General features: G+C 44.0%; 1 protein-coding gene across 6 annotated transcripts in view; it reads left to right on the top strand.

The window, feature by feature from the left end:
- The first annotated feature begins 1,642 nt into the window (after window positions 1–1,642).
- Window positions 1,643–18,292, top strand: part of LOC115130854 (septin-6-like) — a 39,244-nt gene continuing 22,594 nt past the window's right edge. For all 6 annotated transcript variants that reach the window (XR_003863860.2, XR_003863861.2, XM_029662385.2 and 3 more), the window contains exons 1-4: window positions 1,643–1,747; window positions 5,698–5,812; window positions 15,420–15,615; window positions 16,928–17,114. Coding sequence is in view for 4 of the 6 variants with exons in the window: in XM_029662385.2 (XP_029518245.2) it covers window positions 1,718–1,747; window positions 5,698–5,812; window positions 15,420–15,615; window positions 16,928–17,114 (528 nt within the window). In the remaining 2 variants the exon portion in view is untranslated. The remainder of the gene's footprint in view (window positions 1,748–5,697; window positions 5,813–15,419; window positions 15,616–16,927; window positions 17,115–18,292) is intronic.

The raw sequence follows: 18,292 nt of genomic DNA on the forward strand, positions 1-18,292 counted from the left end.
AGTAGTAGCTAATTAGTAAAATATTGTTACCTAGCTATTTCAGACAATTACATAGGCTATGTATTGTAATGAAACAACAGGGATCAGGTATCGAACCCTCGAGCCCGAGGTCCGGCGTGCTATCGACTGTGCCGCAAAAGCATGCTCGTGCGGCAGAGTCGATTTCCGCGCTTATAAACCCAGGGTCGTTACACTACTCCTTTTCAACGAGCGCGTCCTCGCGCTAGCTTGCGGCTCTACGTCTTACAGGAACGCGCTCCTCGGACAAGCACACGTACTGTCGTGGATGCAAGGTCCGACCACTTCTGACACCAGTGTAATGAAACAGCAGGGAGCAGGTCATGTACCCTCGACCTTCGAGCCCGAGGTCCGGCGCGCTATCGACTGTGCCGCAAAAGCATGCTCGTGCGGCAGAGTCGATTTCCGCGCTTATAAACCCAGGGTCGTTACAGTATTATCAACTACCAGGGTATCAAAATACGCTTGAGTTTTGTGACAACCCAGAAAACAAACCCCGAGAGTAACATTTGTGAAGACAGGGTCCAAGTATGAAAACCTTTGGTTTGGTTGGTGGCTAGCAGTTTCTTAACTTCACGATTTAACTACATTGCATCGATTTGCTACATTGCATCGTGAGAAACTCTGCTAGTTGGTGGCATGCTAACGTTGGCTAGAGCTAGTTAGCTACAGTCATACATACTTTTGTTATGCAAAACTTAAGCGCCAGTTACCTTGCTTATAATGTGCTAAATTATACAGTGTCAAGGACTTGCCTTTTGGTGGCTAGTGGTCATATGAGTGCATTTGATCGTATTCGTGTCCGGTATCATGGGCTTGTCCGTTTGTTTTGATTTGTATAAGCAGAAACGTCTTCGCGGCTTCCTTTTCATCCCATTGCATTGGTTTACGTGCGCACGGGGGAGCCAGTCGCACGGTTAGTGCTATACGGGACCCTTGGGACATCCATACCCTAATAACCATAACCCTCACTTAACCGTACCTTCACCACGTCAACAGGGTAAAGTCAGAGTTGGAACGTCCCAAGGACCCCGAATAGCAAGGATAACAGTTAACTACCAAACTTGCATTGTAACAATGACACTTCCATGACACTAGTGATTGTCATTCACCTCTACTGCAGACAGTGTGTTTAATGTGTTTTTTAGTTCCGATAATAAACTTGCTCTGTAATATCATAAATCAATTTTTCACTTTTTAAAACAGCTTGATGTTATCACTTATGTAAAATATTTGCACTGATATAAAATTCCCTCTCTCTTTTATTTGTTTCCCCCTTGATAAATCGTACTCTTCCTATTATAAAGCTTATAATTTGATGGAAAGGCTATTGGCTTTGATAAAAATGGCACATGTATTTTACAATTTCAGCAAAAAGATGGGGATTTCATGGCATCTTACTGGTCCAGCCGGTCCAGCCTACTCAGAAGGTTCCAATAAAAATAGGGGTATACCATATAATTAAGGTGTATGTTATGTATGTAATTAATTGGTTATGCAAACGTTATTTCATCAGCTTAACATGGTGTATGCTACCACCCGTTTTCAAAAGTTTATATTTTAATGCTTCTTACCATTTTGGATATTTTATTTTGTTTATATAAATATCTGCGGACAAGTGGTACATTCTCTCGTGTATGAAGCCAACTCTTGTTGTATGCAGCTTCCTGCATAAGGGTCTTCATCCCAAACAATAACCATGGCGGCTACTGAAATAGCTAGGCAAGCGGTGAGTACTATAATTAAGGATGCTTTTCCTGCTCTTTTGGCTAGGGCACCGATGTAACTTGCTAAAAATTAATACATTTGAGTAATGGGTGAATTTAACTCAAACAGCATAGATGCATGTAGGTGGAACGCCCATCTCCCCATGGTTGTTGTACTGTTTTTACAAGCTAGCACCATATCAAATTACCTCTTTATTACAACGTTAATATCGCATTGATACAATGTATCTAGATAAATATCGCTCATTACGAAACCGCATGGTTTATGGGGAAAAAAATGATCGCGAACATTCAATTGTCTGATTTAGGCTATTGCCCGCGTGCGTTCCCTTACTTGGTTATCGTTGCGATCTCTTATCCTCATCCTTTCTCCATTTCGCAGTCAAAACTATTTATACATAACATTGATATGGTATTATTGATTTGATATTATGACTGTATTTATTTCTGGACATTGCAATTTGCATGCATATCCGCCGTCTCTCGTGAGTTCGATTATGTTAGTAGACTATCACATTGTTTCTGGTCCTCAGTCCCGTTACTTCGCTGGGCGTTGTCTGGTGTGCATAACGAATCATATAGGTTAACCGCTTGGGGATTATTCATATTATTGATATAAATAAAACTAAATAATAACGAGGCTAATAATGTGGATTCATCAAAAGGGATTTACTTAATTTCAGAATGTGTCAGTTTAAAAAATCACTGGGTGAAGGATTGGTAGGCTAAACTAAATAGGTTTTCCGGTTATGTTCACCTACATCCACGCTTTTTTTGTGCAATTAATTCAACCCAAATGTCTCAAAAAATGGAAGTCAACAACACGCGTTATGTCATTGTGACCCCATGTAGGCCTTGGGTTTGGGAATGCTGCACATGTAGGCCAGCTGAGGAGTGTGTTGAGTCAAGAAAGAAATACTGTCTGTTTAACCAATAGCCTTTCAGCTTTTATAACCAATTCGAACTTTCCAAATAATTGACAACTGTTTACCCAAGTCTGTGTAACTATTTTCAACCTCCCCCTTTAGCTGAGCGGATTTTGCTGTCTGCCTCAAAATATTTTAAAAGCACATTTTTGTTACATTTAGGCATTTTAGTGGTGGCGTTGCTGTGTTTCAGTTGATTCACTATTGACGGCACACATGTCAGTTCCATGTCATCTAAATTCCTTGTTTTACTACCGACACCACCACCCTGTGCAGTTCTCCAAACAGGATGTCTGATGATGCTAGCTTTCTACTCTCTCTCTCACAGACACACACACACATCCATATTAGGCCCTTATGGATTTGGGGTAAGGCCTACAACATTTCCTATTGGATTCGTAGGATCCATGTCCTCCTGTATCAAGTTGGGTCATCTGATATAATACATGTATTACTCTCACATAACAATTCCCTTGTTCTACAGTACCCCTCAAAATGTGATGTTTTACCTGCCATATATGGACATTGTGATTTACATTTAACATTTAACATTTAAGTCATTTAGCAGACGCTCTTATCCAGAGCGACTTACAAATTGGTGCATTCACCTTATGACCTCCAGTGGAACAGTAGTGCATCTAAATCTTTTCAGGGGGAGGGGGGGTGAGAGGGATTACTTTATCCTATCCTAGGTATTCCTTAAAGAGGTGGGGTTTCAGGTGTCTCCGGAAGGTGGTGATTGACTCCGCTGTCCTGGCGTCGTGAGGGAGTTTGTTCCACCATTGGGGGGCCAGAGCAGCGAACAGTTTTGACTGGGCTGAGCGGGAACTGTACTTCCTCAGTGGTAGGGAGGCGAGCAGGCCAGAGGTGGATGAACGCAGTGCCCTTGTTTGGGTGTAGGGCCTGATCAGAGCCTGGAGGTACTGAGGTGCCGTTCCCCTCACAGCTCCGTAGGCAAGCACCATGGTCTTGTAGCGGATGCGAGCTTCAACTGGAAGCCAGTGGAGGGAGCGGAGGAGCGGGGTGACGTGAGAGAACTTGGGAAGGTTGAACACCAGACGGGCTGCGGCGTTCTGGATGAGTTGTAGGGGTTTAATGGCACAGGCAGGGAGCCCAGCCAACAGTTGCAGTAATCCAGACGGGAGATGACAAGTGCCTGGATTAGGACCTGCGCCGCTTCCTGTGTGAGGCAGGGTCGTACTCTGCGGATGTTGTAGAGCATGAACCTACAGGAACGGGCCACCGCCTTGATGTTAGTTGAGAACGACAGGGTGTTGTCCAGGATCACGCCAAGGTTCTTAGCGCTCTGGGACGAGGACACAATGGAGTTGTCAACCGTGATGGCGAGATCATGGAACGGGCAGTCCTTCCCCGGGAGGAAGAGCAGTTCCGTCTTGCCGAGGTTCAGCTTGAGGTGGTGATCCGTCATCCACACGGATATGTCTGCCAGACATGCAGAGATGCGTCGCCACCTGGTCATCAGAAGGGGAAAGGAGAAGATTAATTGTGTGTCGTCTGCATAGCAATGATAGGAGAGACCATGTGAGGTTATGACAGAGCCAAGTGACTTGGTGTATAGCGAGAATAGGAGAGGGCCTAGAACAGAGCCCTGGGGGACACCAGTGGTGAGAGCACGTGGTGTGGAGACGGATTCTCGCCACGCCACCTGGTAGGAGCGACCTGTCAGGTAGGACGCAATCCAAGCGTGGGCCGCGCCGGAGATGCCCAACTCGGAGAGGGTGGAGAGGAGGATCTGATGGTTCACAGTATCGAAGGCAGCCGATAGGTCTAGAAGGATGAGAGCAGAGGAGAGAGAGTTAGCTTTAGCAGTGCGGAGCGCCTCCGTGATACAGAGAAGAGCAGTCTCAGTTGAACAGTAGGCTGTGCTTTAAGCAAATATGTCAGCATACAGGAAACAGGAAGTGTATTACAACTAGAGCATAGATCAAATCAAACTTTATTTGTCACATGCGCCGAAACAAACAAGTGTAGACCTTACCGTGAAATGCTTACTTACAAGCCCTTAACCAACAGTACAGTTCAAGAAGAGTTAAGAAAATATTTACCAAATAGACTAAAGTAAAAAATGGACACAATAAGAATAACAAGGCTATATACAGGGTGTACCGGTACCGAGTGAGTGTGCGGGGGTACAGGTTAGTTGAAGTAATTTGTACATGTAGGTAAGGGTGAAGTGACTATGCATAGATAATAAACAATGAGTAGCAGTAGTGTACAAACGGGAGCGGGTGGGACTAGACTTGGCGCTCCAGTACCGCTTGCAGTGCGGTAGCAGAGAAAACAGTCTTTAACTTGGGTGACTGACATTTTATGGGCTTTCCTCTGACACCGCCTATTATATAGGTCCTGGATGGCAGGAAGTTTGGCTCCAGTAATGTACTGAGCCGTACGCACTACCCTCTGACCTCCTCCCTATAGGCCGTCTCATTGTTGTCGGTCAGCAAACTTAATGATGGTGTTGGAGTCGTGTTTGGCCATTCAATCGTGGTTGAACAGGGAGTACAGGAGGGTACTAAGCACACACCCCTGAGGGGCCCCAGTGTTAAGGATCAGCGTGGCAGACATGTTTTTGCCTAGTCTTACAACTTGGGGGCAGCCTGTCAGGAAGTCCAGTTGCAGAGGGAGTTTCTAAACCTGAGAATTGAGCTGACATGCGTTATCTTGCTAGAATACAATGGAATGTGTGAAACTAGTCTGGCAAAATAACGAGATTGTAGCTGTGGTTAACACTTCAACAGTTTGAATTTAGAATTTACACCAGCAGTAGTTGTGGGAGGGAATGTTTGACATGTCATATTGCTGCGTAGTCATGTTCTACATGAAATGTGTAAACTGAGGTGAAATAATAATGTTATTATGATCAGCCTTATGTTAACCTAAATCACGATAGCCTAATCCGTACCACCCCTGTTTCATATGTATCTGTGATTATACCTGGTGGTTAATGATTAATTACACATCTTTACTCAGTGTTCCTAATCTCAAAATCATTCTCTTGTCTTTAGGGAGAAGGTGCTCGCGCCGTCCCTCTCGCCGGCCATGTCGGTTTCGACAGCATGCCTGACCAGCTGGTCAACAAGTCTGTCAACCACGGCTTTTGCTTCAACATCCTCTGCATTGGTGAGTGTGTCATGCGTGAAACCTCCCTTTTCTCCTCAAGGCAAAATGGGAGCCATTCTCCGCCGCAATTTATTTATTGCGTTTCCACTGTGATTGTAAACCTAATTCATTCTGTCTTTGACCCACTTTGGTTGTTTCTCACTGCTCAATAGTAGGGCTGGTCGGTATACCGTATTTGACTATATACTGGTATTTATGCACAGACCGTTTTGGGTTTTTACTTTACCTTCTATAACGGCATTTTAATGTTTGGTTTGTTAAATGTGAAACGTCGTGTGTAACGTCCATTTTTATAGTTTACTCCGCTACTTGAGTCATCCCTCTCCGCTCTCTCTCTCTCCATGCTGCTTTCCACACAGACTTAGTTCCACCCCGTCACTCAAGGAGCTCATTTGTTGTTGCTTGACCACAAGACACTTTCGTTCAGTCTGCATGGTCAATGCAGCACATGCAGTAATGTTGATGACAACGATGTTGTTTCCACTTTGATCTTAATATAATTCCACAAGTGTTCTATAATTACACTATTAGTTTGTGTTTCTTACATCTGCAAACAGCTAGTTTGTATTTTCTTAGCAAGTTAAGCTAAATCGTCTTAGCCACTAATGTAAGGTGACCAGAGTTCTGAAATTAAAACCGGGGACATTTCCAGCTCGGCAGTCAATATATCATTAAAATATCCAATGTTATTATCTATGAAATAAAAAAGGGAGACAATTCCGGTTTCATGTATTTAGACTAACAGGCACATTGTGACAGAGAAAACAACTATATTACAGAAACACTACAGACAAGACAGAACTGTCCAATCTGAACAGTGGTCCTGGTAGTCTGGGTAGAATAAGAGCAGGAGAGAACATTAGCAAAATTGAGAAAACAGACAATAGTATATGTGAAATACTTAACAACATAATAAAGAAAAAAGACGATGAGGTTGGTGCCTACATTGTATACTGATACCAACCTAATCTGTATATTTCTCAGAAGAATGTATCTTCTTCAGGATTGCTCTGTCTTTGGCCAGCTTCTCCATGAACTCCTGGCAGGGGAGGTTGAAGTTTGTCTTCACAATAAGCATGGCCTTGATGGTAGGAACAGTGAACATATTTCTTGCTGCTGTCCATAGATCATTCATTTGGGAGAACACTCTCGACTGGTGCATTACTTCCAGGTAAGCACATGACAACAGATGCTAATCTAGCCAGGTTGTGTGGGATGTCGTTCTCTTTGAAGTCGGTAACCACAGTGCTCCATCTCTAACTAAGCGGTGTCTCAGATGTTTTCCATTCTTCAAGCGATCCCCCCTTTAGGAACTCTTGCAGGCCAGTAACCTCGTCAAACAATGCATCCTCATTGATGGTCACATTGGGGCATTTTTCCTGCAGTGTGCCTGCTGCCTTCTGGATCTCTTCATGCTGAGGTTGCCTTTTTAAAAGGAGACAATGTAAATCTTTTAGATTATCTGTGTGCTTTCCCCATGCTTGCAAGTAGTTCACAGCCACAGTGAAGAACGATTGGGATGTTTTGAGAAAGCTCTCTTTAGACATGGCTCCATTTTCTTCTAGCTCTCTCAGAAGTCCTCTGACCAAAACTGGAATGAAGTTGTCATCAGGTCTTGCAGTCAATTTTGCCTCAACGTTTCTCAGGATTGCAGAGGACTCCACAGCACAGCGGTCCTGGCCTTCAAGCATCTTGATCGTGTCACTGAATACAGTCAAGTTTCCATGGACAAAGGCCAGCCAACGTTCAGTCAGCGGATCTTCGAACATTGTTCTCAGGACAACAGGGCATTTGTCTTCAGAAATAAAAAAGGATTTCAATGGCACATACCTTTTCAGCACTCTTTCTAGAGCAGGGAGCATGGACAGGCAGTAAACATAGCTGTGTCCTAAAATGTTATGGTACTCCTGGCCAACAAAATCGCAAAACCTCTTCAGTCTTTCTACTCTGACGGTGAAAATATGAAAATATCCAAATATCTTTGTGAGCAGGTACTCAACATCAAGTGGAATCATATCCGAAGCTGTTCTGGCAGTGTTATGAATGATGTGGGCAGGACAGCCTAAGCCAATCACCTCCCGCTGCAGAGCATTTTTAACTTTGGTATGGACATTGACCCTCCCCATCCTATTCAGTCCACCAAAGTTGGCATTTGTGTTGTCGGCAGAGAATGCCACGACTTTGTTTTCCAGGTTACATTTTTGGATGACCGCCAGGATCTCAGCTGCAATTTCCTCTGCTGTTTCTCCTTTCAATTCAACAAAATCAAGCAGTTTTGTTTCCACAGATGTGCTGCCATCATATATCTTACAATATCTGACTAGTATTGGCAGCAGCTTTACATGTCCATGATTGGACACATCAATGGACAGGGACACAAATTCAACCTGGGCTAGGTCCTGTGTTACCAAAGTAGTTGCCCATGGTGCTAACACATTACTCACTATGGCTTCACATTTTGTCCTAGCACATGGTACTAACACATTACTCACTATGGCTTCACATTTTGTCCTAGCACATGGTACTAACACATTACTCACTATGGCTTCACATTTTGTCCTAGCACGAGTAAACTTTGGCTCATAAAGCTTCCGTGTGAGTTGTGCTGTGCAGTCCACAGATCTGTAACTGTGATTGTGTCGCATAGTGTGGTATGCAAAGACACCCTCCTGCACAGCTAAATCATATTCTTCTTGGCAAAGCTCTACCTTCTTGTAGAATGTGGTGACAGAGGGCATACCAACACGGCCAATCAGACAAGCTTTATGCTTTTTCGTCTGTTGATGTTCTACCACTGCCGTTCTTCCCCCGCTGCCAATTGAAAAAGAGGAATTACAAAGGGTGCAGTGAACCATTCTATAGTCTTGACCTGAGCGTATAAATGGTCTACATTTAGAAAGTTTGCATAGAAAATAAATTAGACAGTTGCCTGCTACGGAACTTCTATCGATAAATACAGCTGGACGTAATACGTAATGTCACACACAACAATGTCAATGAAGAACACATTCTTATTTACAATGACGACTTACCAAGAGGCAAAAGCCCTAGTGTGGGGACGGCTGGGGGCTGGGATTAAAAATAAAAATGTGGACAAAACACACATGATAAGAGAGACACCACAACACTACATAAAGAGAGACCTAAGAAAGCAACACAACATGGCAGCAACACATGATAACACAGCATGGTAGCAACATGAGACACCACAACACTACATAAAGAGAGATACTACAAAACTACATAAAGATAGACACCACAACACTACATAAACAGAGACACCACAACACTACATAAACAGAGACACCACAACACTACATAAACAGAGACACCACAACACTACATAAAGAGAGACACCACAACACTACATAAACAGAGACACCACAACACTACATAAACAGAGACACCACAACACTACATAAAGAGAGACACCACAACACTACATAAAGAGAGACACCACAACACTACATAAACAGAGACACCACAACACTACATAAACAGAGACACCACAACACTACATAAACAGAGACAACACCACATAAAGAGAGACACCACAACACTACATAAAGAGAGACACCACAACACCACATAAAGAGAGACACCACAACACTACATAAAGAGAGACACCACAACAATACATAAACAGATGTCACCACTGAGAAGAGGAGCGACCCAAGGATGTATAATAGCAGCACAACATTGCTTAGAGTCAAGGGCAGTGGTGACATCATTGAGGACCTTTAAGGTTGCAGTGACACATCCATAACCTGAGCGGAAACCAGATTGCATACCAGTGAGAATACTATAGGCATCAAGAAAGCCAGTCAGTTTATTATTGACAAGTTTTTCCAACATTTTTGATAAACAGGGCAAAATATAACAGTTAGGATCAGCTTAATCTCCCCCTTTAAACAAAGGATGCACCATGGCTGCCTTCCAAGCACTGGGAACATTCCCAGAGAGGAGAGACAAGCTTGGTGATGATAGGGGCAGCAACCTTAAAGAAGAAAGGATCTAAATCATTTGAGCCAGATGTTTTTTTCAGGTCAAGTTTAAGGAGCTCCTTTAGCACCACAAAATCAGTGAACGCTTGCAGGGAGAAGCTGTGTAGGGGGGCAGGGGGGAAAAGAGGGAGAAGCATCAGGACTAGTCAGATTAGAAGGGCTGGGAGATGAGGAAGTGTTTGATTGGCAAAGAGGCATCCAACAAAGAGGTCAGCCATACGCTCCTTGTCAGTAACAACATTAAGGGACATGGGCAGCTGTGAGGAGGAGGGTTTATTATCCAGGTCTTCACGGAGCAGTGGTGCGGGGTTAGTGGTGCGTGCTTGTTAACAATACCACTGAAAATATTAAAAAAGAAGGTCCAAGAATCTTCGACAGATGGGATCAAGCAGATTCTATACCAATTCAGGCCAGGCCATGAAGGAAGGTGGTTTATGCATTTCCCATTTTATGTCACCTAGCAGCACAAATTCAGACTTAGTGGGGCCAGGAGAGAGCTTAGGGCAGGTAGGGTACAGGTCGGTGTTGATGGTGGATGGTAACACCCAGCAACAGTCAACAAAGAGCTATTTGCTTAATGCTTAAAACCAGCAAATCAAAATGTGGAGACAACCGAGCACTGACCGGGTTCCTTGGTAAAGATTGACGTTCCACCAGCTTTGGAAGATCTGTCTTGCCGAAAAAGATAATAACTAGAAAGGTTAACATCAGTGTTCAGAATACTCTTTCTTAACCATGGCTCAGTAATGACCAACACATCTGGCTGGATAAGAGCTGTGAACCCACACTTTCAATTGATACATTTGAGGTAATAAGCTTCTAGTGTTATCGTGCAGAAAACCCAGGCTTCTAGTGCCTGCATGCTCCCATCCCTAGTGCCTGCTTTAGTGTTTGCCACTTGGCCTTAAATTGTATCCATTTGTTTTTCTCTGTTGCCTATGCTATTTAAATATTTAAATAATAAATCAAATTATTTCATTGTGTTAACGATGGCGCTTTTTAATTTCCAAGTTTTTGGTATACGTTTTTTCAAGATGAGTGATGAGAATGAATCGTCCAGCCCATTGGGTATCTCACTACAAGCCCATATGCCATGTCTTCAAATATGTAGACGGAAGGATTTAAAGTCATTTTACATATTGAAAACATTTTCACGTGCTAACATTTCGATGACCTAAACTGGGACATGCTTAAACCACCTGACCAAGTCTTAAAGCAATGGGACTCCCTAAATCTTTCTTAGATTATTACCAAAAGCAATGGGACTCCCTAAATCTTTCTTAGATTATTACCAAAAGCAATGGGACTCCCTAAATCTTTCTTAGATTATTACCAAAAGCAATGGGACTCCCTAAATCTTTCTTAGATTATTACCAGTCCCACAAGGTATGACTCCAAACACCCAGAAAAGGCTACTCTCCTCGATGTTATCCTCACAAATAATCCTAATAGGTATCAGTCTGGTGTTTTCTGTAATGACCTTAGTGGTCAATGTTTTACAGCCTGTGTTCGTAATGGCTGCTCCGTGAATTGACCTGTCCTGATTTGTCATAAATGCTTGCTAAAAAACGTTAATGAGCAAGTCTTCCTTCATGTACTGGCCTCTGTATATGGTATAGAATCAGCTTGATACCCTCTATCGAAGATGCTTGGACATCCTTTTTTAATATTTTCAGTGGTATTGATAACAAACATGCCTCCATAAAGAAAATTTGAATTAAAAACAGGTTCAGCCCCTGGTTCAACCGTGATCTTGCAGAGTTACTCCATCTCAAGAATTGCGTTTGGCGAAAGGCTTGGCACACGCATACTCAGGCTGACTGGCTCTCGTTCAGGCAAATGAGAAATAAGTGCACTCAGGCTATCCGGAAGGCCAAAGTTAGTTACTTTAAGGAGCAGTTCTCTCTCTCTGGGTCTAACCCAAAGAAGATCTGGAAAACGCTTAAAGACCTGGAGAATAAACCCTCCTCCTCACAGCTACCCATGTCCCTCAATGTTGTTGATGTGGTTTTTACTTACAAGAAAAGAAGCACATTGCTGACTCTTTAATTACCACTTCATTACGTCAGGATTCCTATTTGACTCAGCCATGCCTCCTTGCCCGTCCAACATTTCCTCATCTCTCACCCCTTCTAATGCGACGCTCCTCCCGCTTTTTCCCCTGCCCGCTACAATGTTTCTCCCTGCAGGCGGTCACTGAGTCCGAGGTGCTAAAGGGGCTCCTTTAACTTGACCCCCAAAAAACATCTGGGTCAGACGGTTTAGACCCTTTCTTTTTTAAAGTTGCTGCCCCTATCATCGCCACGCCCATCTCCAACCTTTTTTTCTCTCCTCGCTGGGGAGTTCCCCATTGCTTGGAAGGCAGCCACGATTCGTCCTTTATTTAAAGGGGAGATCAAGCTGATCCTAACTGTTATAGGCCAATGTCTATTTAGCCCTGTTTATCAAAAGTGTTGGAAAAACTTGTCAATAATCAACTGACTGGCTTTCTTGATGTCTATAGTATTCGCTCTAGTATGCAATCTGGTTTCCGCTCAGGTTATGGATGTGTCACTGCAACCTTAAAGGTCCTCAATGATGTCACCATTGCCCTTGATTCTAAGCAATGTTGTGCTGCTATTTTTATTGACTTGGCTAAAGCTTTAGATACTGTAGACCATTCCATTCTTGTGGGCTGGCTAAGGAGTATTGGTGTCTCTGAGGGGTCTTTGGCTTGGTTTGCTAACTAACGCTCTCAAAGAGTGCACTGTATAAAGCCAGAACATCTGCTGTCTCAGCCATTGCCTGTCACAAAGAGAGTACCCCAAGGCTTGATCCTAGGCCCCACGCTCTTCTCAATTTACATCAACAACATAGCTCAGGCAGCAGTAAGCTCACTCATCCATTTATATGCAGATGATGCCGTTTTATACTCAGCTGGCCCCTCCCCAGATTTTGTGTTAAACACTCTACAACAAAGTTTTCTTAATATCTAGCTAGTTTTCTCTGCCTTTAACCTTGTTCTGAACACCTCCAAAACAAAGGTCATGTGGTTGGGTAAGAAGAAGGACCCTCTCCCCATTGGTGTGATTACCTCCTCTGAGAGTTTAGAGCTTGAAGTAGTCACCTCAATACAAGTACTTGGGAGTATGGCTAGACGGTACACTATCCTACTCTCAGCACATATCAAAGCTGCAGGTTAAAGTTAAATCTGGACTTGGTTTCCTCTAACGTAATGGCTCCTCTTTCATCCCAGCTGCCAAACTAACCATGGTTCAGATGACCAACCTATCCATGCTAGATTACGGAGACTAAATGTATAGATCGTCAGGTAAGGGTGCTCTCGAGCGGCTAGATGTCCTTTACCATTCGGCCATCAGATTTGCCACCAGTGCTCCTTATAGGACACATCTCTGCACTCCCCCCTATCTGAGATATATACTGCAGCCCTCATCCTCCACATACAACACCCGTTCTGCCAGTCACATTCTGTTAAAGGTCCCCAAAGCACACACATCCCTGGGTCGCTCGTCTTTTCAGTTCGCTGCAGCTAGCGACTGGAACTAGCTGCAATAAACACTCAAACTGGACAGTTTTATCGCAATATCTTCATTCAAAGACTCAATCATGGACACTCTTACTGACAGTTGTGGCTGCTTTGCGTGATGTATTGTTGTCTCTATACCTTCTTGCCCATTGTGCTGTTGTCTGTGCCCAGTAATGTTAGTACCATGTTTTGTGCTGCTACCATATTGTTGTCTTGTTGTGTTGCTGACTTGCTATGTTGTCTTAGGTCTCTTTTTAAGTAGTGTTGTGTTGTCTCTCTTGTCGTGATGTGTTAGGTCCTATATTTTTTAGCCCGTATCATTAACATGATATCCAAAAGGTCACACTTCGTAACCTAATATATCCGGTAATGAGCACCAAGCTCTGTTTACAGAGCGGCGCAGCTTTCTCAACAAAAACGGCGCGGCTTTCTCGACCCAAACAATTTGTCGTCGTCTTCAAGTTGTTTCCACGGGTTCGCAAAAATCTAAATTAGCATGACGAGCTGAATTGAATGTAAAAGACTGAAAATAAAACGTTTGCGGTATGCTCAGCGCTCCAATGACATTTCACAGAGATACGCTTGTTTTTGTAAGAAGTCTTCGAAAAAAGAACACGAACTTTGCATTAATATGAACAGTGTATACTAAACTATGATAATGTCATGTCTCAAAATCGATATAGATCTTACCTCTATATTGTTTTATGTCCTCCGGATTGGAGAAGAAAGATGTCAGTTAGTCTTAATTCTCACACTATTTTTCTCTGGCCTCCGTTTATTTATTCGCCCTAATTTTGGCACTCAAAACATTCAAAAGCAATGGCAGAAGCCCTAGAACCTCTATTATTACAGTCTACTCTATGAAGTCTGGTGTGTGTGGATCCCAGAAAGCAAAGTTGTTGTAAAATTGCACAGGCCTGCCTACAGCTCAAGCCCCAGAAATGTGATCCGGAGGCATGTGGCAAGAACTTAATCGAAAGCAAAACATTTTGTCTTCACGAGACTTAGATTTCTTATGCTTTTTGCTGGTACATTCAAATGGAAACTTTTGGATGTCAGGGCCCCATCTTTAGCATGGGGTTCAGCTTGGGTCCCTGCCAAGCGAGATGCTTATCCAGCCCTGCCAAATTTCTATGAGGAGGATGAGAGACCACGGAAACATCTTGACGATGACCTGAGGTGGACTTAACCTCAGATGCAGGAAATGGGATGGGAGAATCTGGCACTGTGCTGTTCCATTCTACCCCCCTACACTATTTAGTGTGCACTCAGAGTGAAAGCCTGATGCCTTGTGAAAGGAAGACTAATATATCGTTGGCAGTGTAGAGCTCTGCGTGCTCTGAGTGTAGATGTGGTGTCTGATGAACAGAAGTAAGCCTAGGGTAGCATCCCAAATGGCACCCTATTCCCTATATAGTACACTACTTAGTGAATACGGTGCCATTTGGGATGTACAACTCGATTTTCTTGCACTGGGAAAGGAAGGTGCCATCTCACTCGACTGACAGCTTTGAACAGTGTGAGTTTGTCAGAACGCATCAGGACATCCGTGACTCAGACCCATGCAGCCATTTTTAGGATGGTCTGCTCTAGATATCAACTCTGGTGGACATAGGATTAGCTTGTTGTGCTGCGCCGCTGCAAGATGTCCCATTCAATGTAGTCAGAGGGAGGGGCTCACATAGCTAAATGTATAGGGGAGTGACAAATGGGAAGAGTCCATATAATTAACATTCTGGTGGCATTAGAGAGATATGCTCTGCAGCCCGAGTCCAAATTGTAAAACGGAAGTATTTTCAACAGGATGTACTAAATCCTGTAATGTACAGTATGGGAGAATATTTTAAGGCCACGTTTATTCTGACAATGGCCCAATCTGGAATATTCCCTGCTGTTCAATGCTAATTTCCATTAATGATATACTGTAACCTATACCCATTGACTCTAGAAGAATATAGCTTATGAATGCCTAATGAGCTTAGTAAAACTATCTCACACAAACCCAAACTCCAGATAGTAGAGTCCACAAAAAAATTACACAATGGTGAATGAACTGAAAGGTATGTGTGTATTTTAGGGGAGACAGGCCTGGGCAAGTCCACTCTCATGGACACCCTGTTCAACACCAAGTTCGAGGGCGAACCCACCCAGCACAACCAGCCGGGCGTGCAGCTCAAGTCCAACACCTACGAGCTCCAGGAGAGCAACGTGCGTCTCAAGCTGACCGTGGTCAACACTGTGGGCTTTGGAGACCAGATCAACAAAGAGGACAGGTGAGAGACAATGATGTAGATAAACATGAATATACTGTATGTCTGTCTTGTCTATCTGTCTGTTTTTGGGATTAGAGCCCCAGGTTCCGCTTCATGTGTCTGAGATGCCCCCTATGAAGTGTGGACTTGAGGTCATCCCCTTTGGAGTCTGGTGGAACTTTAGGCACGACTCTTATGATGCCTCTCCCATACCTTATGAAAACAGTGAGTCACTGATAGATTTATTGTTAGACAATATGGATAACAGTAGTCTGACACTTGAGCCAGGAGTCTCAAAGGTTAAATTCTCCCTCCCTCCTGTCATGTGAACCTCATTCCTCGTCATGAGAGATCAGAGAGAGGATGGATGATGTCATGTGAGCATCAGGCAGCTCTCTCTAATCTCAGTCCTCAGTCTGTCCCAGACCTCTCTAGCTGCTCTGGTTAGGGCCCCGAGGGGGAGGCTGTGCTAGTTACAGGAACCCTCATGTAGGTCAGCGCTCCAGGTTCAAACTGTTTCACATCACTATCAAATGGTGGCTGGATGAGGGTGAGCTAAGGGCTAGCAGTTTACCTCGGATGAGTTTCTTATGAGGGGGAGAGGAGTTGGGAAGAGGTGTGTGGGAAGAGGTGTGTGTGTGTGTGTCTGTGCACTCACACGTGTGTGTGTGTTGAAGGGCAGAGGTAAAACCTGTGTTTAATCAGAGGTTCCTATCCGCCTTCGGCTGTGCGGTGAATCTTCCCCTTCCTTGGCGATGGTATGCCTCTCCTCTGCTCCCTGATCCGTGCGGTCCCACGTCTCTTCCCCACCATGTTCTGCCTGATGACTCCCAGCTAATGAGACCCAGCTCAGCTGAATGATGGATCAGCAGATCACTATTATGGAGCTGAGCTGTACTCACTTAGCATCTAGCTACCTCCCACTGACAACACTCTGGGATTAAAGTACAAACTGGCTTAAATCTCTCACTTAAAGGGATACTTCTGGATTTTGGCTTTGAAGCCCTTTATCTACTCCCCCAGATTAACCATGTGTGTGTCAGCTGGCATACTGGATGCAGAGACATAAAAATGGTATCCATAAGTTCGTCTGACTCTGGGGAAATAGGTAAAGGGCTTCATTGCCAAAATCCCTTTAAGAGAGGCTTTACAACACCCTCTCGTATTCTATGGTGGTGGAAAGGTAAAGGTATAGCCTACCCTTAATCCTATATGACTATAGTAAGACACATTTTCTCTTTTTGGTGCACAGCTACATCTTCATTCCGGTTTCCTTATCAGCTGTTTATGGTGTGTTTATAACACCTTGAAACACATGCTTTTCTCTCCTCAGCTACAAGTCTATTGTGGAGTTTATCGACACCCAGTTTGAGGCCTATCTGCAGGAGGAGCTGAAAATCAAGCGCACGTTACACAGCTACCATGACACACGCATCCATGCCTGTCTGTACTTCATCGCGCCCACCGGACACTCCCTCAAGTCCCTGGACCTGGTCACTATGAAGAAACTGGACAGCAAGGTGGGCTGCAAGGCTAGATAATGACACTATGATTCCAATGGTTCACTGAGTTCAAATCCTGCGTGGGACAGATATAGTACACTGAGTTGACCTATATGTGTCACTGTCAAGGTTGGCTTCTCTGTAATCCGCTTTGGAAAAAGATATCTGCTAAATTACCATATTATGCAATTCATTCATTAAACTCTGCTGATTTGAAGTGCCACTTGAAAAGCAGCTTCCCTAATATGATAACCTCGGGTTGAAGAGTTACATTTTTTCATAGCTATTTATAAAATGCAGGGGGAAAAGAGAAAGCTCTCTAGCTTCAAGATGATGTCACCATGTAGATGCAGGGCATCATTGATGTCATCACAGAGCATCGTGGCTCATAAACTCTTCTACACCATTTGCACGCTCAAAGATGGGCTCCTGTCCCGTGACGGTGTAGGTCAGCCGTGAAACGGCCCTTGGTCGTCATGGTGACACTAACTCTATTTTTCGAAGGCCAACCCAAAAGACCCTATTTGCATAGAAACTTCCTGACTTTCGAGTGTTTGCCAGAGCAGCTGTACCCTAGCCACCTTCCAGCCTCTGTGATCCAAAGCAGAAGCCTCCCTGTGTAGGCAGGCAGCTACAATGAAACAAAGCCTGTTGCGTAGAAGGGAGTGCAGTGTCTCTTGAGTTTATGGGTGAGAAGTGGTGGTGGGTGTTGTTTGACAAAGACCCCCCTGCATCCTCAGGCCTCCTCTTTCGTCCTATGCCTCCATTGAAGCAGATATTCTGGCATATCCCTTCCCTATCTCTTCATGTTCTGATTTTGACACCAAGCATGGGGGGGCTGGAGGATGTGTTTCTTCTGAACCAGCTGGATCAGTAGGCTCTCATCATTAACATTGTGTTTGGAGATCTCTTCACGAGATAGATCCTGCGTTAGAGATGAACTAGTACTACCCTCTCTGGTAAATGCTCTTACTGCTCTGCTGTCAATTTTTCTATCTTTGCTTCGTTCCAAGCTCTGATTATGGCGGAAATGCACATAGATATGCCCAAATCAAACATCCCTGAAGCTAGTAGAGGCTAGAGGTGTTCAGATATAAAAAGACATGTTACATTTCTAGCTGTTGTATCCGTCTGCATGATATCCCTGCTGTAGACCAAGGCACAAGGCATCCAGAGAAGCATAAGAAAGGGAGGTG

Source organism: Oncorhynchus nerka, linkage group LG6 (genome assembly GCF_034236695.1).
Source record: "Oncorhynchus nerka isolate Pitt River linkage group LG6, Oner_Uvic_2.0, whole genome shotgun sequence".
In the NCBI taxonomy this organism is placed as follows: domain Eukaryota; kingdom Metazoa; phylum Chordata; class Actinopteri; order Salmoniformes; family Salmonidae; genus Oncorhynchus; species Oncorhynchus nerka.